At 39.6% G+C, this 21,339-nt stretch overlaps 1 protein-coding gene across 1 annotated transcript in view; it reads left to right on the forward strand.

Moving 5' to 3' along the window:
* lama4 (laminin, alpha 4) overlaps positions 1 to 20,547 on the forward strand; it is a 31,861-nt gene extending 11,314 nt beyond the window's left edge. Inside the window, exons 11-40 of the mRNA XM_005931044.3 lie at positions 299 to 410; positions 543 to 707; positions 1,269 to 1,462; positions 4,386 to 4,502; positions 5,117 to 5,265; positions 5,693 to 5,834; positions 5,927 to 6,020; positions 6,123 to 6,239; positions 7,248 to 7,433; positions 7,599 to 7,738; positions 9,284 to 9,448; positions 10,023 to 10,168; positions 11,002 to 11,164; positions 11,255 to 11,388; positions 11,657 to 11,828; positions 12,032 to 12,163; positions 12,259 to 12,401; positions 12,797 to 12,926; positions 13,095 to 13,232; positions 13,360 to 13,493; positions 14,449 to 14,613; positions 16,024 to 16,171; positions 16,278 to 16,471; positions 16,573 to 16,762; positions 16,856 to 17,011; positions 18,425 to 18,584; positions 19,025 to 19,152; positions 19,260 to 19,353; positions 19,821 to 19,940; positions 20,020 to 20,547. Of these exons, the coding sequence (XP_005931106.1) occupies positions 299 to 410; positions 543 to 707; positions 1,269 to 1,462; positions 4,386 to 4,502; positions 5,117 to 5,265; positions 5,693 to 5,834; positions 5,927 to 6,020; positions 6,123 to 6,239; positions 7,248 to 7,433; positions 7,599 to 7,738; positions 9,284 to 9,448; positions 10,023 to 10,168; positions 11,002 to 11,164; positions 11,255 to 11,388; positions 11,657 to 11,828; positions 12,032 to 12,163; positions 12,259 to 12,401; positions 12,797 to 12,926; positions 13,095 to 13,232; positions 13,360 to 13,493; positions 14,449 to 14,613; positions 16,024 to 16,171; positions 16,278 to 16,471; positions 16,573 to 16,762; positions 16,856 to 17,011; positions 18,425 to 18,584; positions 19,025 to 19,152; positions 19,260 to 19,353; positions 19,821 to 19,940; positions 20,020 to 20,165 (4,374 nt within the window). The 3' untranslated portion in view covers positions 20,166 to 20,547. The remainder of the gene's footprint in view (positions 1 to 298; positions 411 to 542; positions 708 to 1,268; positions 1,463 to 4,385; positions 4,503 to 5,116; positions 5,266 to 5,692; positions 5,835 to 5,926; positions 6,021 to 6,122; positions 6,240 to 7,247; positions 7,434 to 7,598; positions 7,739 to 9,283; positions 9,449 to 10,022; positions 10,169 to 11,001; positions 11,165 to 11,254; positions 11,389 to 11,656; positions 11,829 to 12,031; positions 12,164 to 12,258; positions 12,402 to 12,796; positions 12,927 to 13,094; positions 13,233 to 13,359; positions 13,494 to 14,448; positions 14,614 to 16,023; positions 16,172 to 16,277; positions 16,472 to 16,572; positions 16,763 to 16,855; positions 17,012 to 18,424; positions 18,585 to 19,024; positions 19,153 to 19,259; positions 19,354 to 19,820; positions 19,941 to 20,019) is intronic.
* Positions 20,548 to 21,339: the final 792 nt, after the last annotated feature.

The raw sequence follows: 21,339 nt of genomic DNA on the forward strand, positions 1-21,339 counted from the left end.
GCTACAATGTAGCTTGCCATCACCAGTGTGTGAATGGGTGGATGACTGGATATGTAAAGTGCTTTGGGGTCCTTAGGGACTAGTAAAGCACTATATAAATACAGGCCATTTACCATTTTACAATAATGTAGAAATTATATTACTCAATATCAACTTGCAGGTCATACTTTCCCGACGCATATTTTTATGCTTTTATAAATAATAACCTGTCACAGCATTTAAGATGCTACATTTATTTACATTTATTAAAATGTTTGATTTTAGGCTTTGACTTATCTCTTTATTTGTGGCTTTTCAGGAAAGTGTGGTGAACATTCTGTGGAACATGTTGGATAATGACACACTGGAGACCTTCACACTCGCTGAACAGCTCAGCATAAATCTGACTGATCTAAACATACGCATTGAAGGTATCAAACAACTCTCAAACGCAAAAGCCTGTTTTGTTGCTGTGTCCGGTGAATTAAATAGTGAAACTGTGTGCTATGTCTAAATGTATTTTACCTAGCTTAACTGGGTTTTGATGTTACACGTTCATACAGAGATGATCCACGATTGGGAGGTGTACAGTATCCAGCAGGAAGTGGATCCTGAGGTGGTGAGAAAGAGCTCAGCGGACGCTGAGGGAATAGTGGCTTTGATGAGGAAAATAGACCTCTCTCCAGGAGAACCAATCGCCACTGGCGAGTCCACAGAGGCCCATGACTGTAAGACACACAACAGTTACACAGCAAACACCTGCGCATGATTACATCACTATATCCCTATTACACTGTAGTGAGCAAGGGTTGGAGATGCAATATTATATGAACATTATTTTGATATTCAAAGCATGCACATTTTTTGTAAACATGCACATGTGCAAAACAGGCAGGTAGCATCAAGTTGAATGGTGGCAACCTTTTAAGGTATCGGGTTGGGTTCATACCTACCCCCTATAGCCCAATGGAATCATACCACAGCAGAACTGTAAGGCCAAACATGCATGTAAAAGACTGGTTCAGTGGTTCAGTCATGACCTGGTAGATGTTAAAAGGTTAAAAGAATACATTTTCTGCATCAGATAATGCATACAAATGTATGTAGCAGGTCGCTTTGAGTGCTCAGAGTAAAAATGAGCTAGATAAGAATCAGTCCATTTACCATTTATAATATAACTGCTGTGGATGAAAAGACTCACAAGTTCTACAAAAACAGCACCCTGAGTCACTCCAATGTGTTAGCAGTGGTGATAAAATTTCAGCTAATGTTTCTGGTCGTGTTTGCAGTGCTGGGCCGCATTCGGCAGTTGGAAAAGAAGCTGATGATCACAAACAGCCGCCTCCCGTCTGTCCGAGAGGTCTTGTCCCGCTTTTCCAGCAGACTGTCAGAAGCTCAAGGCTTTCTTGCAAAAGCAGACAGCAATGTGCACGAGGCGGAGAATAAGAACCAAGCTAGTGTCCTCAAATTCCAGAGGCATGAGGTAATTTCCCGTGACCCCCCTCAGCTCTTACAGCGCCCTACTTCCCTCTCCCATCTACACTATGTTTGATTCTCTGTTAGTTTTTACTTCTATAGAATGGCTTATTTCTTCCTTTTTTCAACTCAGAATACTTCAAACAGTGTTGAGTTGTGATTTTTCACACTAGTACCTGGCATTTAAAGACAGAAGTACAGCGTGTTCTTAGTCCGAAATGCACAGTTGCAAAAGAGCAGAGAGAGAAGGAGATCTGGTTGTACTTTGCCGGTCATGTCAGAGAACTCTATTACTGTGGTATTTAGGTGATGAGAACAGAAACTTAAAACCATCTGTGGGAGTTACATTAGAAGGGGGCCTGCACAGGGGAAAAAGCAACATTGCAATGCAAGTGTTTCTCCCACGATAATATTCACAGCCTACCCACACAAACATGACTGACTTTCTCATGATGCACCCAGCCAAGTCTTATCCCAAGAGGGAAAAAAAACAAAACACTTCTCTGCAAAAACACTAAGATGCACATAATGTACATGTTGAATAGACCGAGAGCAGGGGTGTTTTTTTTAAACATCTGGGAAGTTCCTTTTAACTCCCTTTTAACAGGAAGAAACCTCCAGCAGGCTCAGGGAAGGCCAGCCATCTGCCCTGAGAGGTTGGATAGTAGGAGAGGAAAAGGTCATAAAAATAAAAAATATGTACATAATTAACAAAACTATGTTATAGTTAGAGTTAAAATACCATTTGGAAATTCCAGAATTTTGTTCTATTCAGATTACACTATCTAGAGATATTTCTACAATACAACTTGTTGTGTTTGTTCAATCCAGCATGAAAGTTGATTTAAAATATAATTTCCTTCCTTTTTGTGACTAAGAATTTCATGTTAAAAAAATATTCAAAGTTTTCTTTTGCATTTTTATGAAATATAACCATATGTATTCAGACATTGTCACTAGTTGCCTTTTGCAATGTGAAGTTAGTTAGCAAGTGTATGCTCAAATATTTTTTTTAACTAGTGAATACTCCATAAAACTTCTAGGCAATTTAGAGACGGTTGAGCAGAAAATGTAAAGATTTGCTGACTTGAGATGGAATGGCCCAATATCTCTCCTCTTCAGACCAGATACTGAGGGATTTCTATGAGTCCTAAAATTAATTTTAAAGCTTAATTGGTCAGAACAAAGGACATAACCTTTAACCATTTTTTTATCTAGCTATAGCACAGTTTTTGTTTTTATAATAGAGTCAAAATTTTAATTAGTCGACATAAAAACATGTGGTCATAATCGAAATCCAGGGATGCAGCAGAGCAGCTCCTGTTGGACTCTGCATTTGGTTACTTGTGAGCATGCGTGTTATCAGGAGTGGGGATCTTCCATGATCAGGGTGTCTGCCATGAATAGCTTCCTAGCAAAACACAGAGCCTCTCCTAATCCAGGGCTCTACCTAGCCTCAGCAGACTGGTCGACACCAGTATGCGGCTGTATGCTGCTGGCTGACCACAGCCAATCAGATGATCTCATCCCTGTACAATACTCAGTCATGCAGTCAAATTAAAAGTGGGGTGTGGATGCTGAATCTATTATCTGTAACATACATGCCTAACATACTGCTTGAATGGAACAGCATAAATATTATGATTCCAATAAATAAGACAATTTATTAAATAGTATAGCTATTAAGACACAAAGAGCCATTTGGACCCGGTTTCCACGCAAAAGAAAACACTGGGAGCCGCAAATACTTTTTGACATCTAAAATGAAGATAACACTGTATATATTGTTTTTTACCTTGATGCTTTGTGTGAACAACTAAGGTGTGTTGCTTATGAAATCCATGAAGTGCTACAGAGAAAATTACATTTTATTTATGTAATTAACACATTTTGAACTCTTAAAGAAATATAACAGAAGGACAGACACCAACCTGAACTAAAGTGATCCATGTAGCAAACAGAAACTGTTGTGAGCCGCCACCCTTATATCGCCTTTGGGCTTTTGAAGCCTTGACCTGTCTTTTAAAGAAATAATTGGGGAAAAAATGCACTATGCTGCTAAAAAATGAAAAATAGATCTTTGCAAAATTCTGCCAAAATATGTATTTTACCAGGTTAATGTGTGTGGCGGGGCGTGGTCTGCAGCACCGCTGCAGGGGAGGCAGACGCACCTGAGCGGCACCCTAATCACGCCTCGCCGCATTAACGTCTGTGCTATCTATGCTGTTGTTGGTATATGTCGGGCTGTGAGCTGAAAAGCTACAGCCGGCTGTATACGTACAGCAATCGTGTGTGAAAAGTGGTCAATAAAGAGATGTTCATGGAAACATCGTCGGGTCTGCCGTGATATGTTTACAATGGGACTTCTGCTCCTAAGCCTCTGCGCACAGCGTCTGCAACTCGGGGCTGTACGAAGTCACTTTCATCTTTACGCAGGACTGTAAGCTGTCATCTGTGAGGCGCGAGCGGTGTTTGTTTTTAACATAGTTCACGGTGGAGAATAGCTGCTGACATAATGTGGATCCGAAGATCCATAACTGGCCTACCTGGGGTTGAAAGTCTCTATAAATGCATGTCGTTTTAGCGGGTACACCAGCTTCTGCGAGTGTGACGCTTATTTTGATCAATGAAAAAATAATAAAATATAATTTTATTTTTATATTTCAATGTCACAATAATCTTCCAATTTAGAATTACAAGTTAAAAAAAAATAACTAACATAAATAAAATACACTTCAGCTAAATGCTTCTAATTTATTTTCCCAAACCACACGGAGCCGCACTATAAGGACTAAAGAGCCGCAGGTTGCCGACCCCTGGCCTAGAATTTTGACATGTTAAGAATATCTAACAAACAAACCCCCCCCAAGAAGTACTGGACTCTGGTTAAAAAAAAAAAATGGTGCTCTCTTTCTTTCCCTGCATCCTAGGTGAAGTTGCAGAGGCTAATGGAGAACCATGACACTGTCAACGACACTTTGGAAGCAGCCAGAGACTTTATCGCCCAATCAGAGAGAACTGTGGCTGAGGTGGACACTTTGGGAAAGGTGAGGCAAATTACGGTCTGATGAGACTAAAAATATCTCAGGCCCTACTTTTATAATGATGGTCAGGTTTCTTCATGGCCTACTGAACAAAGGCTATGTATCATACCAAGGTAGCATAATCTAATTATGGGGTTGTAATATCCCAATATCCCAAGGATTAAATTGAATTCATTCCAGAAATGATTGCTAAGACTTGACCTGGTCTGTGTTACATTGCACTGCTGGGCAATTTGATTTGGAAGCAATTTATGGATTGCTGGAAAGAAAATTGAATAAGCAGCATTCTCAAAGTGCTTTCCTGTTTTAGTCAAGTAGCTCTGTATTAAATTACTCTGGAGGGAATTACAATAATCTGAAAGTAACAATGTTAGCAAGTGTGTGTGTGTGTGCGTGTGTGTGTGTGTGTGTGTGTGTGTGTGTGTGTGTGTGCATATTGTAGCTTTTTGGACTTGAAATAATCTCAAGCTAAAAAATCTTTTCTGATATTGTTACCTACAGTAGTTACAGGCTAAACAGAGATTACTGAATGTTACAGGCTGGAACATGAAAGCACGTCTCGAGGTAATTGAGGTGTGTGTGTGTGGGTGTGTGTGTGTGTGTGTGTGTGTGTGCAGAACGTGACTGAGTACCATGCAGCAATCGATGGCGCCAGCCAAAAGCTGACAGAGAAGACGGAGCGCCTCTCACTGGTTGACAGAGATCTGGTTCAGAAGGCTGACAGACATGCTGAGGGGCTGGAGAGACAAGCCAATGAGCTGGAAGAGTGAGACATCCATCTGAAATAAACCTGTGTAGCACACAGTTGCACATAGTAGCTTTTAGTAGACTTTTGCCCGGATAGGAACCATTTATTAAACTTATTAAACATTTCATGCTTCATATAGTATGTATTTGTGACCTATGAAGTTTTTCCTAATTTCTATCATATATAAAATGTTAGAATAATACAGTTTCTTTGCATGTTTTTTGGTAACAATGATAAACATATGGAATACACACTTAATTGTTAAGTGATGGCATATATGCATTGTGGAGGAGGAATCAGCTGGCTCTCCAGAGAGTGGACAGATTCTGATGCTGCTGTCTTGCAGTGCAACTAGTGACAGCAGTCCATGTTCTGCTCTGCAGTTTCACTGAGCTTGAGCTAGCAGACTATGAACACTTGAGTTGAATCACACTGTCTCCCCCAGGGACCTGAGAAAGAGTGACGCCAATGGCTTTGTACAGAGGGCTATAACTGCTGCCAACGTCTACAACAACATAGTGAAATACGTTGACGATGCCAACATCACCTCACTCACCACCTTCAACTTATCCGAAAGAGCTGAAGATGTATGTCAGATCATGCAGTTTTAAGGCATTCGTTTACTGCATTCAACTTTCTATCAGTCCTTGTTATTTTTCTTCATACATCTGTCTTTTAGGCCACCAGTGGGATCAATGCGCAGCTTGAATACCTCATAACACAGAGTGACAATGTTTTCAAGGAATCTGTCACACTGCATTCAGAGCAAATTGGTATGGAGCTCAACAGAATTATATATTGCGGACATATTAGTCATATTTCAGCTTTATACTGTTCATAGTATTTTTGTTGTCTAATACATTTTTCTGTAACAGAGCTAAAACATGAGGTGACTGACAAGCTAAAATACATTGAGGAGACCAAAGAGACCATGGAAAACAACGTGAAAAAACTCTCAGAAATTGTGCAGGACATCAGTGAACTCCAAACAGGTAAGAATATACTTTTCTTATACGTTTCAGAAGGAGGCCCGTGGCGTGTTTAAACTATAGTTTATCGCACAGACTGGAACAGTTGGAATAGCTAACAGGGCGGACCTTGCTAGGTTTTCCAATTGAATGTGTGATTTTAAAAAAAAGAAAGAAAGAAATAACACACACACAAAAAAATTTTTTGTTCTTTTACTTGAGTGGTTTGGTCCTAAAGTCAGCCAATTTATAAAGTCAGCCGATGAATAAATCCCCCAGGGGTTTTATATAGTTAAAATTTAAAAAGTAGCTTTCTTTGAAAATCAGAGATGTAGGCCTTACAGAACTACAGGAGCAATAGAGGATATTCACAGTTAGCTTGATCTGCTGAAATTCAGCTAAAATGGTCAGACCTTTTATTCTAAAATCCAGTCTGACTTGAATAAAGTTGCCACTTTGATGAAACTGTGAAATGGTGAAACTCAAGCTTGCATATACACACGGGTGCGGGCTTGACCGATACACTCTGCTACTTAAACAAATAGCACTATACCACTTTCAGGAATGCATACTAGGAACAATATGTGCAGATTTTGATATTAAACTACTTTAACTACAGCCTTCTCAAATAAACTATGACAACATCGTGATCTGTAGCATAAAAACCTAGCATATGGCCCACTTTGTCCAAAGGATAATCTTCTCCTCTTCCATCCAAAAATTCTGCATTTAGGTTTGTGCAGTTTCCTAGTCTGTGTGCATGGTTTAGTAACTCATTTACTCAACAATTTCTGTTCCCCTATTTTAAAAATACGTACGGACAGCCTCACTTCACAGATATGTCTTCTCTGTTTTGGCCATAGCAATTTTTTTCCCATAGTTTGGCAATACGGACCCAAATTAGTTCTTTACCTTAAAGTTTCTGCATTATCAGGACTAAGGAGGACATTGGCAGAAATCTCCATCAACTGAATGCTTTAGTTGCTAAACATGCGAATTTGCAGTTTGTTATAAATGTGCACTAATTTTCAGACAGAACACCACAACGTCTGGAGTTTACCTCAGAAGTGGCTTCAGAGACTCTGAATCGCTCAGTGGAAGTTCTTCAATCTATCACCCCCATTAGCAGCAAAGTAGAGGAGTGGAACAACAACATGAAAAATAACGAATACTCCACAGCTGCCTATGAACAGGCTGTTGCTTCTGCAGGGGCAGCAGGTATATATCAAAATTACTACATTTTATGAGATTTGTATTTAATGAGTAGAACACACTATACTGGTTTTCATGTTAGCTATTGTTATTCCTATCGGCTTTTTTGACTTACAGTTCCTTCACAACCACATTTAAAGTTGATATTTTTTTTCATAATTTTTTTGGCAGTGGAGAACCTGAATTTGCTTGTTCCTACCCTGCTGGACAAGCTGAAGGTTGTTGAGGATAAGAAGCCTGTCAACAACGTGACCACCAACATCATGAGGATCAGAGAGCTCATAGCCCAGGCCCGGAGTGTGGCCAAGAAAGTTCGTTCATTCCTTTTGACACACTTAGTAATGATATCCCAATTTAGTCATTACCACTAGAGCAAAGGATGACTGACTTCCATGTGCAATCATTTTATATTTGATGACATGGCTCTGTTGTTGCACCCCTCCTACCCTTTCATGTTGAGCCATAGAAGAAAAGACAAAAGAGGGAGAACAGCAACATCACACTGATTCAGTTAGGTAAATTATATAAGGATCAGCTGGACTGGAAGTGGATTTCAAAGTGGCTTGCAGCAGCTGTGGCTAGTATAAAGTTGCTTAAAATCATGCCATATGGTGCAGTCAATTGTAAAAAGCTATCTGACAAAATTTTAAACACTTTCAATTAAAAAAATTGTTTTGCTGGACTAAAAGAAGGGGGAGGAGTGAAGTTATTAAATAAAAATGGTAAAATAGTAAATATAGCAATACAACACAAAAACAGAAAGCAGAACCACAAACTGTACCTACAGACTAAATAAAGCTAACAAAATATTAATAAGAGAATATAAAAAATGATGATATATGATCATGATAATTAAAGAGCATTGAGGTTAGCTTTAGCTAGCCTGTAACTAAGGCCCAATCAAACAAAATGTTGTTATACCACAATATTTAGAGGAATTGATATTAGTTAATAAGAACAACCCAAGTTCCTTGCACCTTAAACATTTGTGTGTGCATAAATTAAAACATTGACAAAACTGGCAAATATTTGACTCTGTAGACTTCCCATGAGAAATTATTTGGGCTTGTTGTACAGCCAGAGGAGCAGGGCACCTTAGTCATCGAGCTGACCATGAGTTGACCACGAGTTGACATCCAGTTGACCATGAACTTTTCTGTATGCCACTGTATTCTGGAGTCAGATGTGAGGCTGCCTGTCCAATAGCTAAAACTTGGCAGAGACTCGGTCATGAAACAGGACAATGATTGCATCACACAACAAATCTACAACAGCTAAAAAAGAAAAGAATCAGTGTTGCAATGACTCAAAGTCCAGACCTCAACCCAATTGAAATGCTGTGGTCAGACCTTAAGTGAACTGTGTATAGATGCAAACGTCGGTCAACTGAGGGAACATTGTAAAAAGAAAAAAAAGAGTGGGCTTAAATTCTATACGATAATAATCTATTGAATCATTAGGTATACATAGTTTTCACACATGGTTTCTGTATTTCTGCTTATTTTTTGTTTTTCTTTAAAATTTTAGAAATGAAATTTCTTCTTACCATGTCTACACAGGTGACCCCTACAAAAAGAAAAGAAAAGTAAAAACTGTCCACACACCCGACGTGTTAGCCTTGTTCTCATTTTAAATTCTGAAGTAGTATTTCAGCATCCCCTCTTGACTATCAAAATTCTTCCCTATAATTTTTCTACTTAATAAAACCCTTCTACTCCATTCCACTACTCCAGTTAAAATTTTCACACCAGTCATTATGAAGCTGTAAACCTTTTTAAATTCACGTTCTGCTATCAGATATCAAGATGATATTTGCTAAACAAAGAGAACTCAGTTTCCTTTATTTTCTGCCCCAGGTCCAGGTCTCCATGAAATTTAACGGACAGTCCTCAGTGGAGGTTCATCCTCACAGCAATTTGGAAGAACTGAAGACAATGACATCCATCAGTTTATTCATGAGGGTGGACCCTGACAAGGATCCCATAGAGGACCGAATCATCCTATACTTGGGAGACAGAAATGTGAGGAATCCAGGCAGAATAAATTTTGTTCCTTTCTCTTTCTGGGTCATCAGTTGTGATAAAATAAATGCCAACTTTCAAAGATGAAAAGGAGCTTGTGTGCATGAATAGCATGTTGTGATCATGAGAACAGAAATGACTTTGAATGGCTTTGAAAGCACCCATTTGCCCCCTTCAAAAGATGTCCAAGAGACGCCTGAGACAATGGTGCATCTGTGTGCCTTCAAAGTTCATTTACATAAATACTGTTTTCCCCTGCTGCCAGGGTATAGAAACAGTACAGCATACCCAATGTGGGGCCTCTTTGTTCTCTTTAACAGCGCTTCACCTTGGTGATTTTACCATCACTGTAATCTATGCAGTGATGTTTTTCACTGTGGAATAATAGGCCCAGCAGTAGTTGGTCACAAATGATGCATAGTTAAGCTTTTGAAACCACTCTACACTGAAATAAAGTAACACCCCACAGTTGGAAACTCGTACCACCATTATAACATGCTGAAGTGTTTTAAAATGACACAGTGAAAGCCTTGGTAGTAAAATGAACACTGTTTTCTGCTGCTCCTGCTTTCAGGGTGTAAAAGACTACATGGGCTTGGCCACCAAGAATGACATCCTGGTGTTTGTCTATAAACTTGGAGGTGAAGACATTGAGATCCCATTGAGTTCAAAGCCTGTCAGCCAATGGCCGGCAGTCTTCAACTACGTCAAAATAGAGAGGTAAATGAGCTTTAACCTCTTAACATCCACATGATCAGTGGCAGCATATCTATAGTTAAGGTTGGGGTAGGCTGGGTTTTGGGTTATCATTTGCCCCCTTTTTTTTTTTAGAATTTTTATGTCTTTGAAACATTCAAATTTATGTGGCTAAAAGAAAAAAAGCAACCCTAATCTTTAACCAAAAGTGATTGCCATTTTAATTGTGCTAGGCATTATTTGAAAATCATACATACAGATTTGTTGTAACACACAAAAGTGACTGAAACCTCTAAAGCCTAAATCGTCATCAGAGGTGACCCTAACCCCAGTACTAGCCCTGATTATAATCCTAGGCAACTGAAGTATGTAATAAAATATAGGGTTAGGATCCAGTTTGGGCTAGATTCAACACCTGAAAGGCCTAACTAAAATTTATATACATATATCACATGAAGTTTCTGGACAGTAGCAGCACTATGGGGCCATTTATATCCAAATATTTAAAGTCCAGGAAAAATGTCCCATATGCTAGAGCACCTTCTGGCTTCACACTCACTCAAGAAGGTGAGCGTGATAGAGTCATAGAATGATACATATTGTTGGGCTATACTTAAAATCGTTGCTATATAAGTTACTAATACGCTGAACTTGACAAGGAACTGAAAATTTGTTCTTGGTCCCAGTGGTTTCCTTTCTCCTCAAAACACAAGGGAAATCCTGCTAACACACATCACAGTTAGTGTGGTTAACTTTTGTTGTGCATTAGCAAATTTTGAGAAAGCTAAGCAGATAGCATTCATGAAGTTCAAGCTAGGAGGAGGTCACAGTGGTAACTTGCAGATCTTTGCTTGCAGACTGGGCAGGCATGGAAAAGTCTTCCTAACAGTCCCAAGTCAGAGCTCCACTGATGAACAGAAGTTTATCCAGAAAGGTGAAGCTCCAGGCACTGAATCCCTGTTTGACATTGACCCCCAAGATCTAGTGTTTTTTGTTGGGGGTGTCCCACCAGATGTCAAGGTAATGTAAATTACAACATTTCTTCAATATAAAGAAATCTTTCTTTCTTTTAGAAATCTGACATGTGACTGTTTCTTTGTTACAAACCAGCTTCCACCTCCTTTGATCCTTGCACCTTTCGTGGGATGTATTGAATTGTCATCGATGAACAACGATGTCATCAGTCTTTACAATTTCAAACAGACTCACAAAATAAATGTAACCACATCTCCACCGTGTCCCAGGTAAACTTTTGCATGGCTAAATGTATGTGTCAAAGGGTCTCAATGGCAAAAATATACAAATTCAACAAGCATTGACCACCCACTGTATAATTTAAACACAACTTACCTGAACATTGCTACAGAAATCTGACATTTTTTTTGACATCTCAAACATTAAGTTCATATTTAGCCTGTCTGATTTTCAAGGGATGTATCTTAACTTAATTTGTCACATAGATGGTTTGAAATTGTCAAAGGTACCAAATCATGTTTCCAACTCTGCTCTCAGGTACAAGTTGGCATTTTCACAGAGTCGCATTGCAAGCTACCTATTTGATGGAAAAGGCTACGCACTCATCAGTAATATTGAGAGGAGGGGGACGTTTAGTGCTGTCACAAGATTTGATATTTCAGTACGAACTATCGCAAGTGATGGTGTACTTTTCCTCATGGTCAATGAGGTAAGTCATCTGGAAAACTTACAAGAGTCTCACATCTCGAAAGCTTTTAGTTTTTCTTACCCATGTGCTACCAGTCTGTAAAGCAGGTCAACTGCCAGCATTTCTATTCTCATAAAAAAAAACCTGTAATAATGATCATCAGTAACTGGTTTATGACAATTGTATAAGGCCAATATAAATATGTTTCATTTCTGTTTTTTCAGGATAAATTCTTTCTTTTGGAATTAAAGAATGGCATCCTGCGTCTAATGTATGACTTTGGCTTCAGCAATGGGCCAAAGCTTTTAGAGAACAACTTAGCAAAGCTGCAAATAAATGATGCAAAATACCACGAGGTAGCTTTTTGTGTCTTTATTAAAACTCTTAAATAATCCCAAGTTAAAAATGCGAATGTCTTACAATAACTGTCTGTGGTGGGACATTTCCTCAGGTGTCAGTGATCTACCATCAGTCAAAAAAGGTTATACTGTTGGTGGATAAGAGTCATGTTAAGTCCATGGAGAACCCAAAAACCACCCTGCCCTTCGCAGATATTTACATAGGTGGAGCTCCCTCCAGCATCCTGAAATCCAGGTGAGCTAAACATACATGCAAACAAACAATAATAGTATTTATCATTTAAGTCCCAAGATATAGCCATCCAGCTAACTATAAATTACTCCAAATGGAAATAGTTCTATTCTTTATAATCTATATTCTTATTGTTAACAACTTTTTGTAGAATATGTAAAGCTAATGCATCATTTAAAATTTGAGTTATTTCATCACATGGCCAGAAAGTTGCTTTCCGTCTCCAACAATAACTGCATAATATGTCATTTTAAATAAGTGGTTAGTTTTTCTCAGTTGCTTCTGGAGACTGCACCTTCCTCTCTAACAGCAGAACTTTTGGAGTAGATAGTTTTCTTTTTTAACTTCCTGACTTTGTTTCTTGCAGCTTTAAATTTGAAATATATGTGTTCCCACAGGCCAGAGCTGTCCTCTGTGGTTGGCCTGAAGGGCTGTGTGAAAGGATTCCAGTTCCAGAGAAAAGACTTCAACCTGCTGGAAGAACCTGGCACCATTGGTATTAGCAGCGGCTGCCCAGAGGAGTCCTTTGTAAGTTGTGCACCTACCACGTCACATCTTAAGTGATAATGCAATGTGTCCCTCTGAAACCAATACCAAATATAGTAAACATCTGCACAGACAAGAGACAGTGTAGTCCAGCAGCTTTAGCCCATATTGCCACTGCTAGGTCACTGAAATGCGTTTTCGTCTTGACAGATGTCGCGCAAAGCTTATTTCTCTGGAAAGAGTTACCTCGGTTCCACAGCAAAGATTTCACCGTTTGACAACTTTGAGGGCGGACTCAACTTCAGAACACTGCAGCCCAGCGGACTCTTGTTCTACCACAATGAAGGGGTAAACACACCTACATGTACATACATGTTTACTGCGTGTTAGGACACGCATTTTCAAATGCAAAACGAATGTTTTTGCAATATTAAAGCAACGTTGTCTTGCTTAAAAAAAATTTATTTTGCTTCAGTCTGACGAGTTCAGTATCTCCCTGGAGAATGGCGCAGTGGTCCTAAACAACAGAGGCGTAAAGGTCAAATCACACAAGAAACAATACAATGATGGAAGGTCGCACTTCTTACTGGCTTCAGTGAACAATCAGAAGTAAGTATTTAACTTCACTGTTGGCAGCTGCTTCTGGTGCACATCTGTGTTAGTCTTTGAGGCTCCACATCCTGTTTCTTCTCGATTATATACATTTAAATAAAGTCTCAAAAGAAGAATGAATGCACTGGTTGAACCTTCATATAGGAACTTAACCACGTTAATGGTGGGTTTTGTTTGTTTGTTTTTCTACTCAGTAATATTACACAATTACATTTAGATCATAGTTTTTGTCATACAAAAATTATTTTTATCTCAATATTTTAAATTGCTAGGTTCTGAAAGACGTCAGAATGTTTTGGTATCAGATCCATTATGTATGCTTTACAGCATCACTGAGAAATATCTTAGTCACAGCTTGTTGCAGTTTAATCCAAACCACATTTTTTTCCAAACAAATAGCAAATGTGAATGCAAAAACACAACTAACCAGTAAAAGAATGACACCACAGCCACTACATCCACCAGCTAATATGTGCTTTACAATAAGTATTCTAAACATGATCAATGGACATCATCTGGATTACTGTAAAGTTGCAAATGCATTTGTCATTTAGTAAACATTATTAATCATCACGTTATATCAATTTACTTGTTTATTGATAGTAGTTAGTCAAAAATGTTAAATATGAGGATATTAGAGCTAAAAAGACCGAAAGCACACATACATATGTAACATTTCAGCAGACCTTATCTTCAACAATTACAGCATGTGGTACACTGCATGTGGCATAGACAATATCTTGCAGGAAAATAACAACTTTGGGTAATGCAACAACAAATAAGAACAGCAGCACGAGAATAAGACAACACGTTAGTGCAGTGCATGATGCCTGCATCTCTGATAAGATCTGGTGATCCTTTTATAAACATGGGTCACATAGGCCCCTGCACCCAAAGGGGCGCATCAACAACTAAAGAAAATCTTCTGAGGGGCTTCAACTCCTTACTTCAGGTACTCATTGCTGGTGGATGACGAAGACAAGCAGTTCAAGAAGCGGCCGACATCAGCCACGGGATCGTCATACGATTCTGAGGTGAAGACTTTCTACTATGGAGGATCTCCAAGCAGCACTTCCAAGAATTTCACGGGCTGCATCAGCTATGCCTACATCAACAGGTAAGTCACCCCCTCTCTCCAGTAAAAGAGGGGGTATTATGTTATTTCAAGTTAAATTGTGAGGAGATGGAGATTGCTGCTAAAAAGATGAAAAATTTAGCAAATATAAAAATGCCAAAAAAAATGCATGTTACCATATTTAGCAGCATTAAAAAACATGTTTACAGTTTGGTTAAACCGTATAGCGGGCCCTGTAGGTAATTCTACCATCTATGGTGAAAGCAGTAGTGTTGCAGAGTGTTCATTTAGCTCACTCGGTTGAGTAAGTGACAAATATATTGTGAGGTTAATGCAGACACCTGGTTTGAATCTGCCCTGAGACCAGTCATTGTGTGTCTTCCACTGTCCTAGTGAAGTAAATGTTAAAAAGCCAAAAATGTTAAAAATGTCACAAAAAGCATAATGATAGTTTTTCCCCACGCATCAGGCATAGCAGAATCGGCTCAGTTTGTCACCAGTATACCTTTTTTCATTTTCGAACGCTGTGTACCACATAAAATCGTTTCGAGGTCAGTAAACACAACCAGAATTCATACAAAAGGCACACGGGATTATAAGGGGCACTGTCGATTTTCAGAAAACTCAAAGGATTGATTTTAAGTGCACTGTATTTTCCAAAAACACACGGTAATGACAACGGCCTGCTAGCACGCTCTACCAAAAATAGTGCTTTGTTGTGTATCTGACGGTCGAAAGCTAAACCAGTTCCACACCACTGAAGTTGCAGCATTTTTACAAACCACTTCTGGTTCATCCGTTTCATTCAATGATCTGCTTTCGCCCTTCTCATTCTCCGTCGCTGCCGCCATTCTTTTTCCGCCATGTGCGTATGAAAACAAAGGCACTGCGCATGCACGTTTTACCCAAATTCTATCGCAATATTTCACTTTCTTATCGTTGCCCAACATTATACCGGTATAACCGTGAATGGTATGATATGGCCCAGCAAAACATCAATCATATGACCCCATATGTGCAAGCACTTTAGCGACAGTGGGAAGGAAAAAATCTCTTTTAACAGGGAGAAACCTCCAACAGAACCAGGCTCAGGGAGGGGCGGCCATCTGCCGCAGCCAGTTGAGGTGAGAGAAGGAAGACAGGATAAAGACATGAGTGAAAACTGATGTTTCATTTGTTACGTGGCACTAATTGGAAGGTATGTGTATTGGAGGATTGATAGCATTAGCTGGCAACTTAGTAATTCCTCCTGTCATCCATATAAATTATATTCACTTCTGGCTATTCCAAATAATAACAAAAAAACCCAAAAACAACTCACAATATTTTGGGAGCCAAAACACTTGCTGAAACCAAAGGTGACATTATGGTTAGTGCTTTCATCTTTTATATACAGTCTATTCAATGAATAATGTGTTGAGAGTGTTTGACACTTCTGCCGTGTCACTGTAGACTAGACCGGGACATTGAGCCTGAAGACTTTAAGAAATACCCAGAGAAGGTCCAGATTTCCCTGGAGGACTGTCCTGTACAGCGACCCCCGGCTGCACTGCTGTTAAGGCACAGGGCTAACACTTCTGGAACCAAACAGTCACAAAAGGTGAAGTGAAAATAGCACATACAGCAGACCTTAGTTAAATATGAATGTGTTCTACAAACATTTTTGGGCTGACTGATAACCTGATATTTAATAAATGTTCTCATAGGTCACCAGAGATAAATCTAGCCTCCCCCCAGTGCTGACTGAGCTAGGAAGTGATGACCAGGAATCAGCAGAACCAAACATCAAGTCCTGCTTTCTTTCCTCAAGTCCCAAATCGATTCACCACGCCTTCCGGTTCAGCAGCATTGCCAACAGCAGGCAGCACTACACAGACTTCCCAGACTCCCTTTCTCAGAGGTAGATCAAGACAAGAACTTTAACCTCAGTGTCATGTCTGTTTAAAGCTGCACATATTCTTGTGTCTCCATGTGTGATTAAATTCATCTTTGTTCTTCCAGGTCCCACTTCTCCTTGTCAATGAAGACCCACTCATCTTTTGGCCTCATCTTTTATGTATCTGATGCCCAAGAGGACAATTTCATGGCACTCTTTCTGGCCCATGGGAAACTTGTGTACACTTTTAGTGTAGGAGACCAAAAAGTTAAAATCAAAAGTGAAGACAAATACAATGATGGTGCCTGGCACAGTGTAAGTTCATGAATTTGTTCCATAACTGAATTTTATATTTATGCCAGCATGAGTGTTTGTTTATGTAAGAGACAACCTTTTCTCATCCCAAAGGTTATTTTTATCCGTGATGGGAATGTGGGGCGGTTAATAGTTGATGGGCTCACAATGCTGGAAGACAGCGTTCAGGGAAACAACGTCTCCTGGCACATCAGCAGCCCCCTCTATGTCGGAGGAGTTCCTGCAGGGAGAGCCCAGAAGAATATTCAGGTACAAGTCAAAATCTGCCATGTGAAAAACATTAAACAGCAGAAAAAAATGGGACAACTGGAATCTTATAAAGGATTTTATTTATAGCCCTATGTTTGTCCGGAAAATGTGTGGACATCCAGCCCTGTCTGTTCCCACAGACAAGAGGAAACCACTATTGTGACCCTAAGAAAGAAGGTTTCCTCTCAGTTTTGAGTATTGGAGCTGATATAGTGGAGCCCTTCTCCTTCCTATTAATCCCACTGTTCAAAAATTGGCTGCTTTTCAGATGTGGGCGGAGCACAAGGCACTCAGAGATCGTTCCTGATGAATAAGAATGACTTTAGCTAACAGTTTAAAATAATAATTGCTGCATTCTTCTGATGTACTAGCTCCATTTCACTGTAAGCTGATAAAATGTAAAAGTGTGAGATGATAATTCTCTGTGGGGTGTGACCCTAAAAGCAATGTCTTGTACATTACATGCACTGGGGGCCAGGATAGCTCGGTAGGTAGAGTGGTGGCCCCATGATCAGAAGGTTGGGGGTTCGATTCCCCTGAACAGCTACCCTGAGGTACCCCTGAGCAAGGCATCGTCCCTACACACTGCTCCCTGGGCGCCCAATGACTGCCCACTGCTTCTCTGAGTGAATGGGTTAAATGCAGAGAGGAGTTTCCCCACGGAGATCAATAAAATGCATTTTCTTCTTTCTTGCATAAAGTCACCAAATGACTCAGTCTTACTATGAAAACATTGCTTAATGCAGCCTTAAAGACAGCTTATATGACAACTACTATGGTCAAATGTGGGGATTACTGTTGAATGCTGAAATTACATAAGATAAGCTTATAAGGGAAGAGTCATAAAGAGTCATAAAGTTATCAAACAGATCACTAAGATTTCACAGCTACATTCACTTAAACTTTGCTTAGCATTAGCCGTCATTAGCCATACAGAGCCACTAGTCATACCAGACCAAATAGGGCTATAGCTGCAGGGTCCTCAAATATACTGTAGTGATCAGGAGTTTGTTGTGTTGCTTGTAAGTAGAGCTCTACTCTACCATTATAGGTTGTCTACTGAAAGGTCAGTGGCTCGGTCCCCAGCTCCTCCACCCTACATGTTGAAGTATTCCTGAGCAAGACAGAAGAAACTGAACCCAATGCATTCATTGGGGTGTGAAAGTGTGCATGAATGTTAGACAGAGCACTTAGAGTAAAAGTACTGTGTTGATGTGTATGTGACTGAGGCTTGTAGTAGAAAGCACTTTCAGTACTTAGTACATTAGAGTAAAAATCAGTATATGAGAACTACTGTGGATAAGTGAATGTGTTATTTAGTAGTTCTTTAAAATATTCTGTGATGCCTTTTTAGGTTTGTTTCTGTGTGGATTATCGTAATTAATCATTCTTTTTGTTATCTTTCATCTTCAGAGAAACTCTGCATACAGCTTTACTGGCTGTATAAAGAACCTTCAGCTTGATAGAAAGCAGCTCTCCTCTGTGGCAGACACATTTGGGGTCACTCCATGCTTTGATGGAGTCTCTGAGGGAGGAACATACTTCTCAGAAGAAGGAGGATACATTGTCCTGGGTGTGTTTCTAGCAATTTAATATCTGTGTTATTTTTCTGTAACCTAGAAATATGTTGTATGCAGAGTTTTGTGCAATCTTTCTCACAGTGAGTAACACCACATATATTTTTCCACTATCTGCAACTGTTTGCAAACTGAGCATCTGTTAACTTACACAGTTCATTAGCCTCACAAGGCCCACAGTCTCTTTCGTGTTCATGAGGAGAGTGTGGCTGGCTGAGGGAACTCGATAGCCTAAGTGCAGCTGTGGTAAAAATGTGTGAGTGTTAAAGAAGCACGAAAGAGGAAAAGGCAAAGCTGAAAGCCCTAAGAAACTCAGGACTCAAATGCTTTCACACTCGCACCCACCTCAGAATAACTAATGAACGTAGCTAAAGGGTTGAGGGGCCATAATAAATAAGAATAACTCAGACCTCACGTCATCTTCCTCCTAATTCAGACGATTCTTTCAACCTGGGACCGAGGTTTGAGCTGGTGATGGAGGTGCGCCCTCGTGTGGCATCAGGGGTGCTACTACATGTGCACTCAGCAGATGACTTTTTCACTGTGTACATTCATCAAGGAGCGGTACGTTTTTACACAAAATACACACATTCGTGTTGGTTCAAATGAAGTTTTTTCATTCAAAAGAACTGCCGTCTTCTAGACAGATTATAGCATTAGTGTTTTTGCAGGTGGTGGTTCTTGTAAATGATGGGACTCGTGAGTTCTTCACAAAGGTGTCACCAAAACAGGGAGTGTGTTCGGGGAGTTGGCACAAAATTACCGGTAAGAATTCCTTTGTGATCACACTGTGGGTTTATTATTCAGAATTGATGTGTTCTGTGGCAGCACTGTTAATGTCACACTAACATCACTCTCTGAAAAATAATCTGACATTGTATATTGTATGTGCAATGTTACGTCTTCCACGTCTGAAAAAGGAATAAACACACAAATGCCTTAATCCAGCATTCTATTTAAAGACCACCAGGGGGCGAGGCCTGTGGTTTCAAAAAGACTGACTGAAAATAGCTTTCTGTGTCAAGGAATGAGTTAATGGGCTCAGTCACTCTTTTTGTGTCCATCCATCCATTCGCTTCCACTTATCCTTTTCAGGGTTGTGGGGGGTGAGAGGCAAAACCGCCTTTTTGTGTCATAATGAAAAAAAAATGTTTTTTTATTTTTTTTATTTTTTTACAGTAGCTAGTCAAGTTTAATGTTTAATGAAAGTGTTCTGTAATGTTTGGTTTCAGTGATACGGGATGCCAACGTTGTCCAGCTGGATGTGGATTCTGAGATCAACCATGTGGTGGGACCTCTGAGCCCCAGCTCCACAGATAGCAGAAAGCCTGTATTTATTGGTGGCACTCCAGGTGAGCTGGTGACAATTGCTCCTCCTGATTTTGTCCTGTCGGTATAAAGCTGTTAATAATGCCTTCTACCTCCTCTCAGATGGTTTCCTTCCAGAAAGTGCTGCTACCAGGAAGGCCTTTGTGGGCTGCATGAGAAACCTGACAATCAACAACAGCCAAGTAAACTTCAGCAAAGCGGTCCTGGTCAGCGGAGCTGTCAGTGTTGGAACCTGTCCAGCAACATAAGATTTCTGTGATCTCTAGCTCAGCAAAGCAATGACCAAATGCATGGTAGAAACCCCATATCATCAGTCTTTTTCCTTTCTGACACGTTTGTATGCTTTTTGTGTAGAAGTTGTCGGTTTTTGTTTTTCACTCCCACCAAGAGTATGACCAAAACGTCCATTCAATCAAAGCAAACACCCGTTATAAATAAACAAATCAGATTGATTCCTCCAGTCCACAGTGTGAAGCACACAGGCACACTAACATTACTGTGTTACTGTATGTTCCTTTACTCCACTTCATAATCTTGATGGCAAATGTTTTTTGTATAAGTTCATTTTCAAAGCTTTCCTTTTGTACTGTTTTATTTCTGATAATAAATAACATTTTACCTCCACTGAAACTTTTTTACATGTGTGTTCTCCTATAGTGCACTTGTTCATTTCACCAAAATCAGCTGAGACTGACTTAACAACCTGGTATATGCATGCAATAATGCACAGATATACTCAGTAAATTAAAAATGGTCAGAACACAGGAGTGTTTTCTTTTGGTTTTTCCCACAGTCCAGTGACATCCAAAGTGTCCGCCCAATGACTCAGATGAAAATTAAACAACTGTCACAATCTTGTTAAAGGTAGTTAACTTGTTTGCAGTCAGTTTAATCAGCCACTAGATGGCGACACACACACATACACAACAATCCAAGCGGATCAGCAGTCTAATGGCTGTTTAGTTAGCAGTTGGATGGTGTACCTATCAAAGCGGCCAATAAGTATATGTCCTATGTGGGCGTGGAAATTAGAGCATGCTCGTGATGTAAGATGAAAAGTCATAATAAGTGTTCAGTAACTGTTTTTTGTTTGTTTTTTTCTTTAAAAATGTTTTTATTATGTTTTTACTCAGAAGCACATCATTTTCAGGGGGTAAAATATTTCACGACAGTTAAGACAGAAGGTGAAATAACTGCGAAACCTAATCACAGACAAGCAATAAATACCAAGGCAAAACACTGGAAAACTGGTTGAAAACTCTTCGTTTTCTAATTGTTTTAATTTTGGAAAAACATCCTACCTACCTTAATTTGGCACCCACGCTGAGACACAAAATTCAACCATAATGTAACATCACTGACAAAATATAGTTTACAGTCTTAAATGCTTTTATTCTGCTTTTAAAAACCAGTATCTCATAC

This window comes from Haplochromis burtoni, unplaced genomic scaffold (assembly GCF_018398535.1).
Source record: "Haplochromis burtoni strain Fernald_Lab_line unplaced genomic scaffold, NCSU_Asbu1 Contig_103, whole genome shotgun sequence".
Taxonomy (NCBI): Eukaryota; Metazoa; Chordata; class Actinopteri; order Cichliformes; family Cichlidae; genus Haplochromis; species Haplochromis burtoni.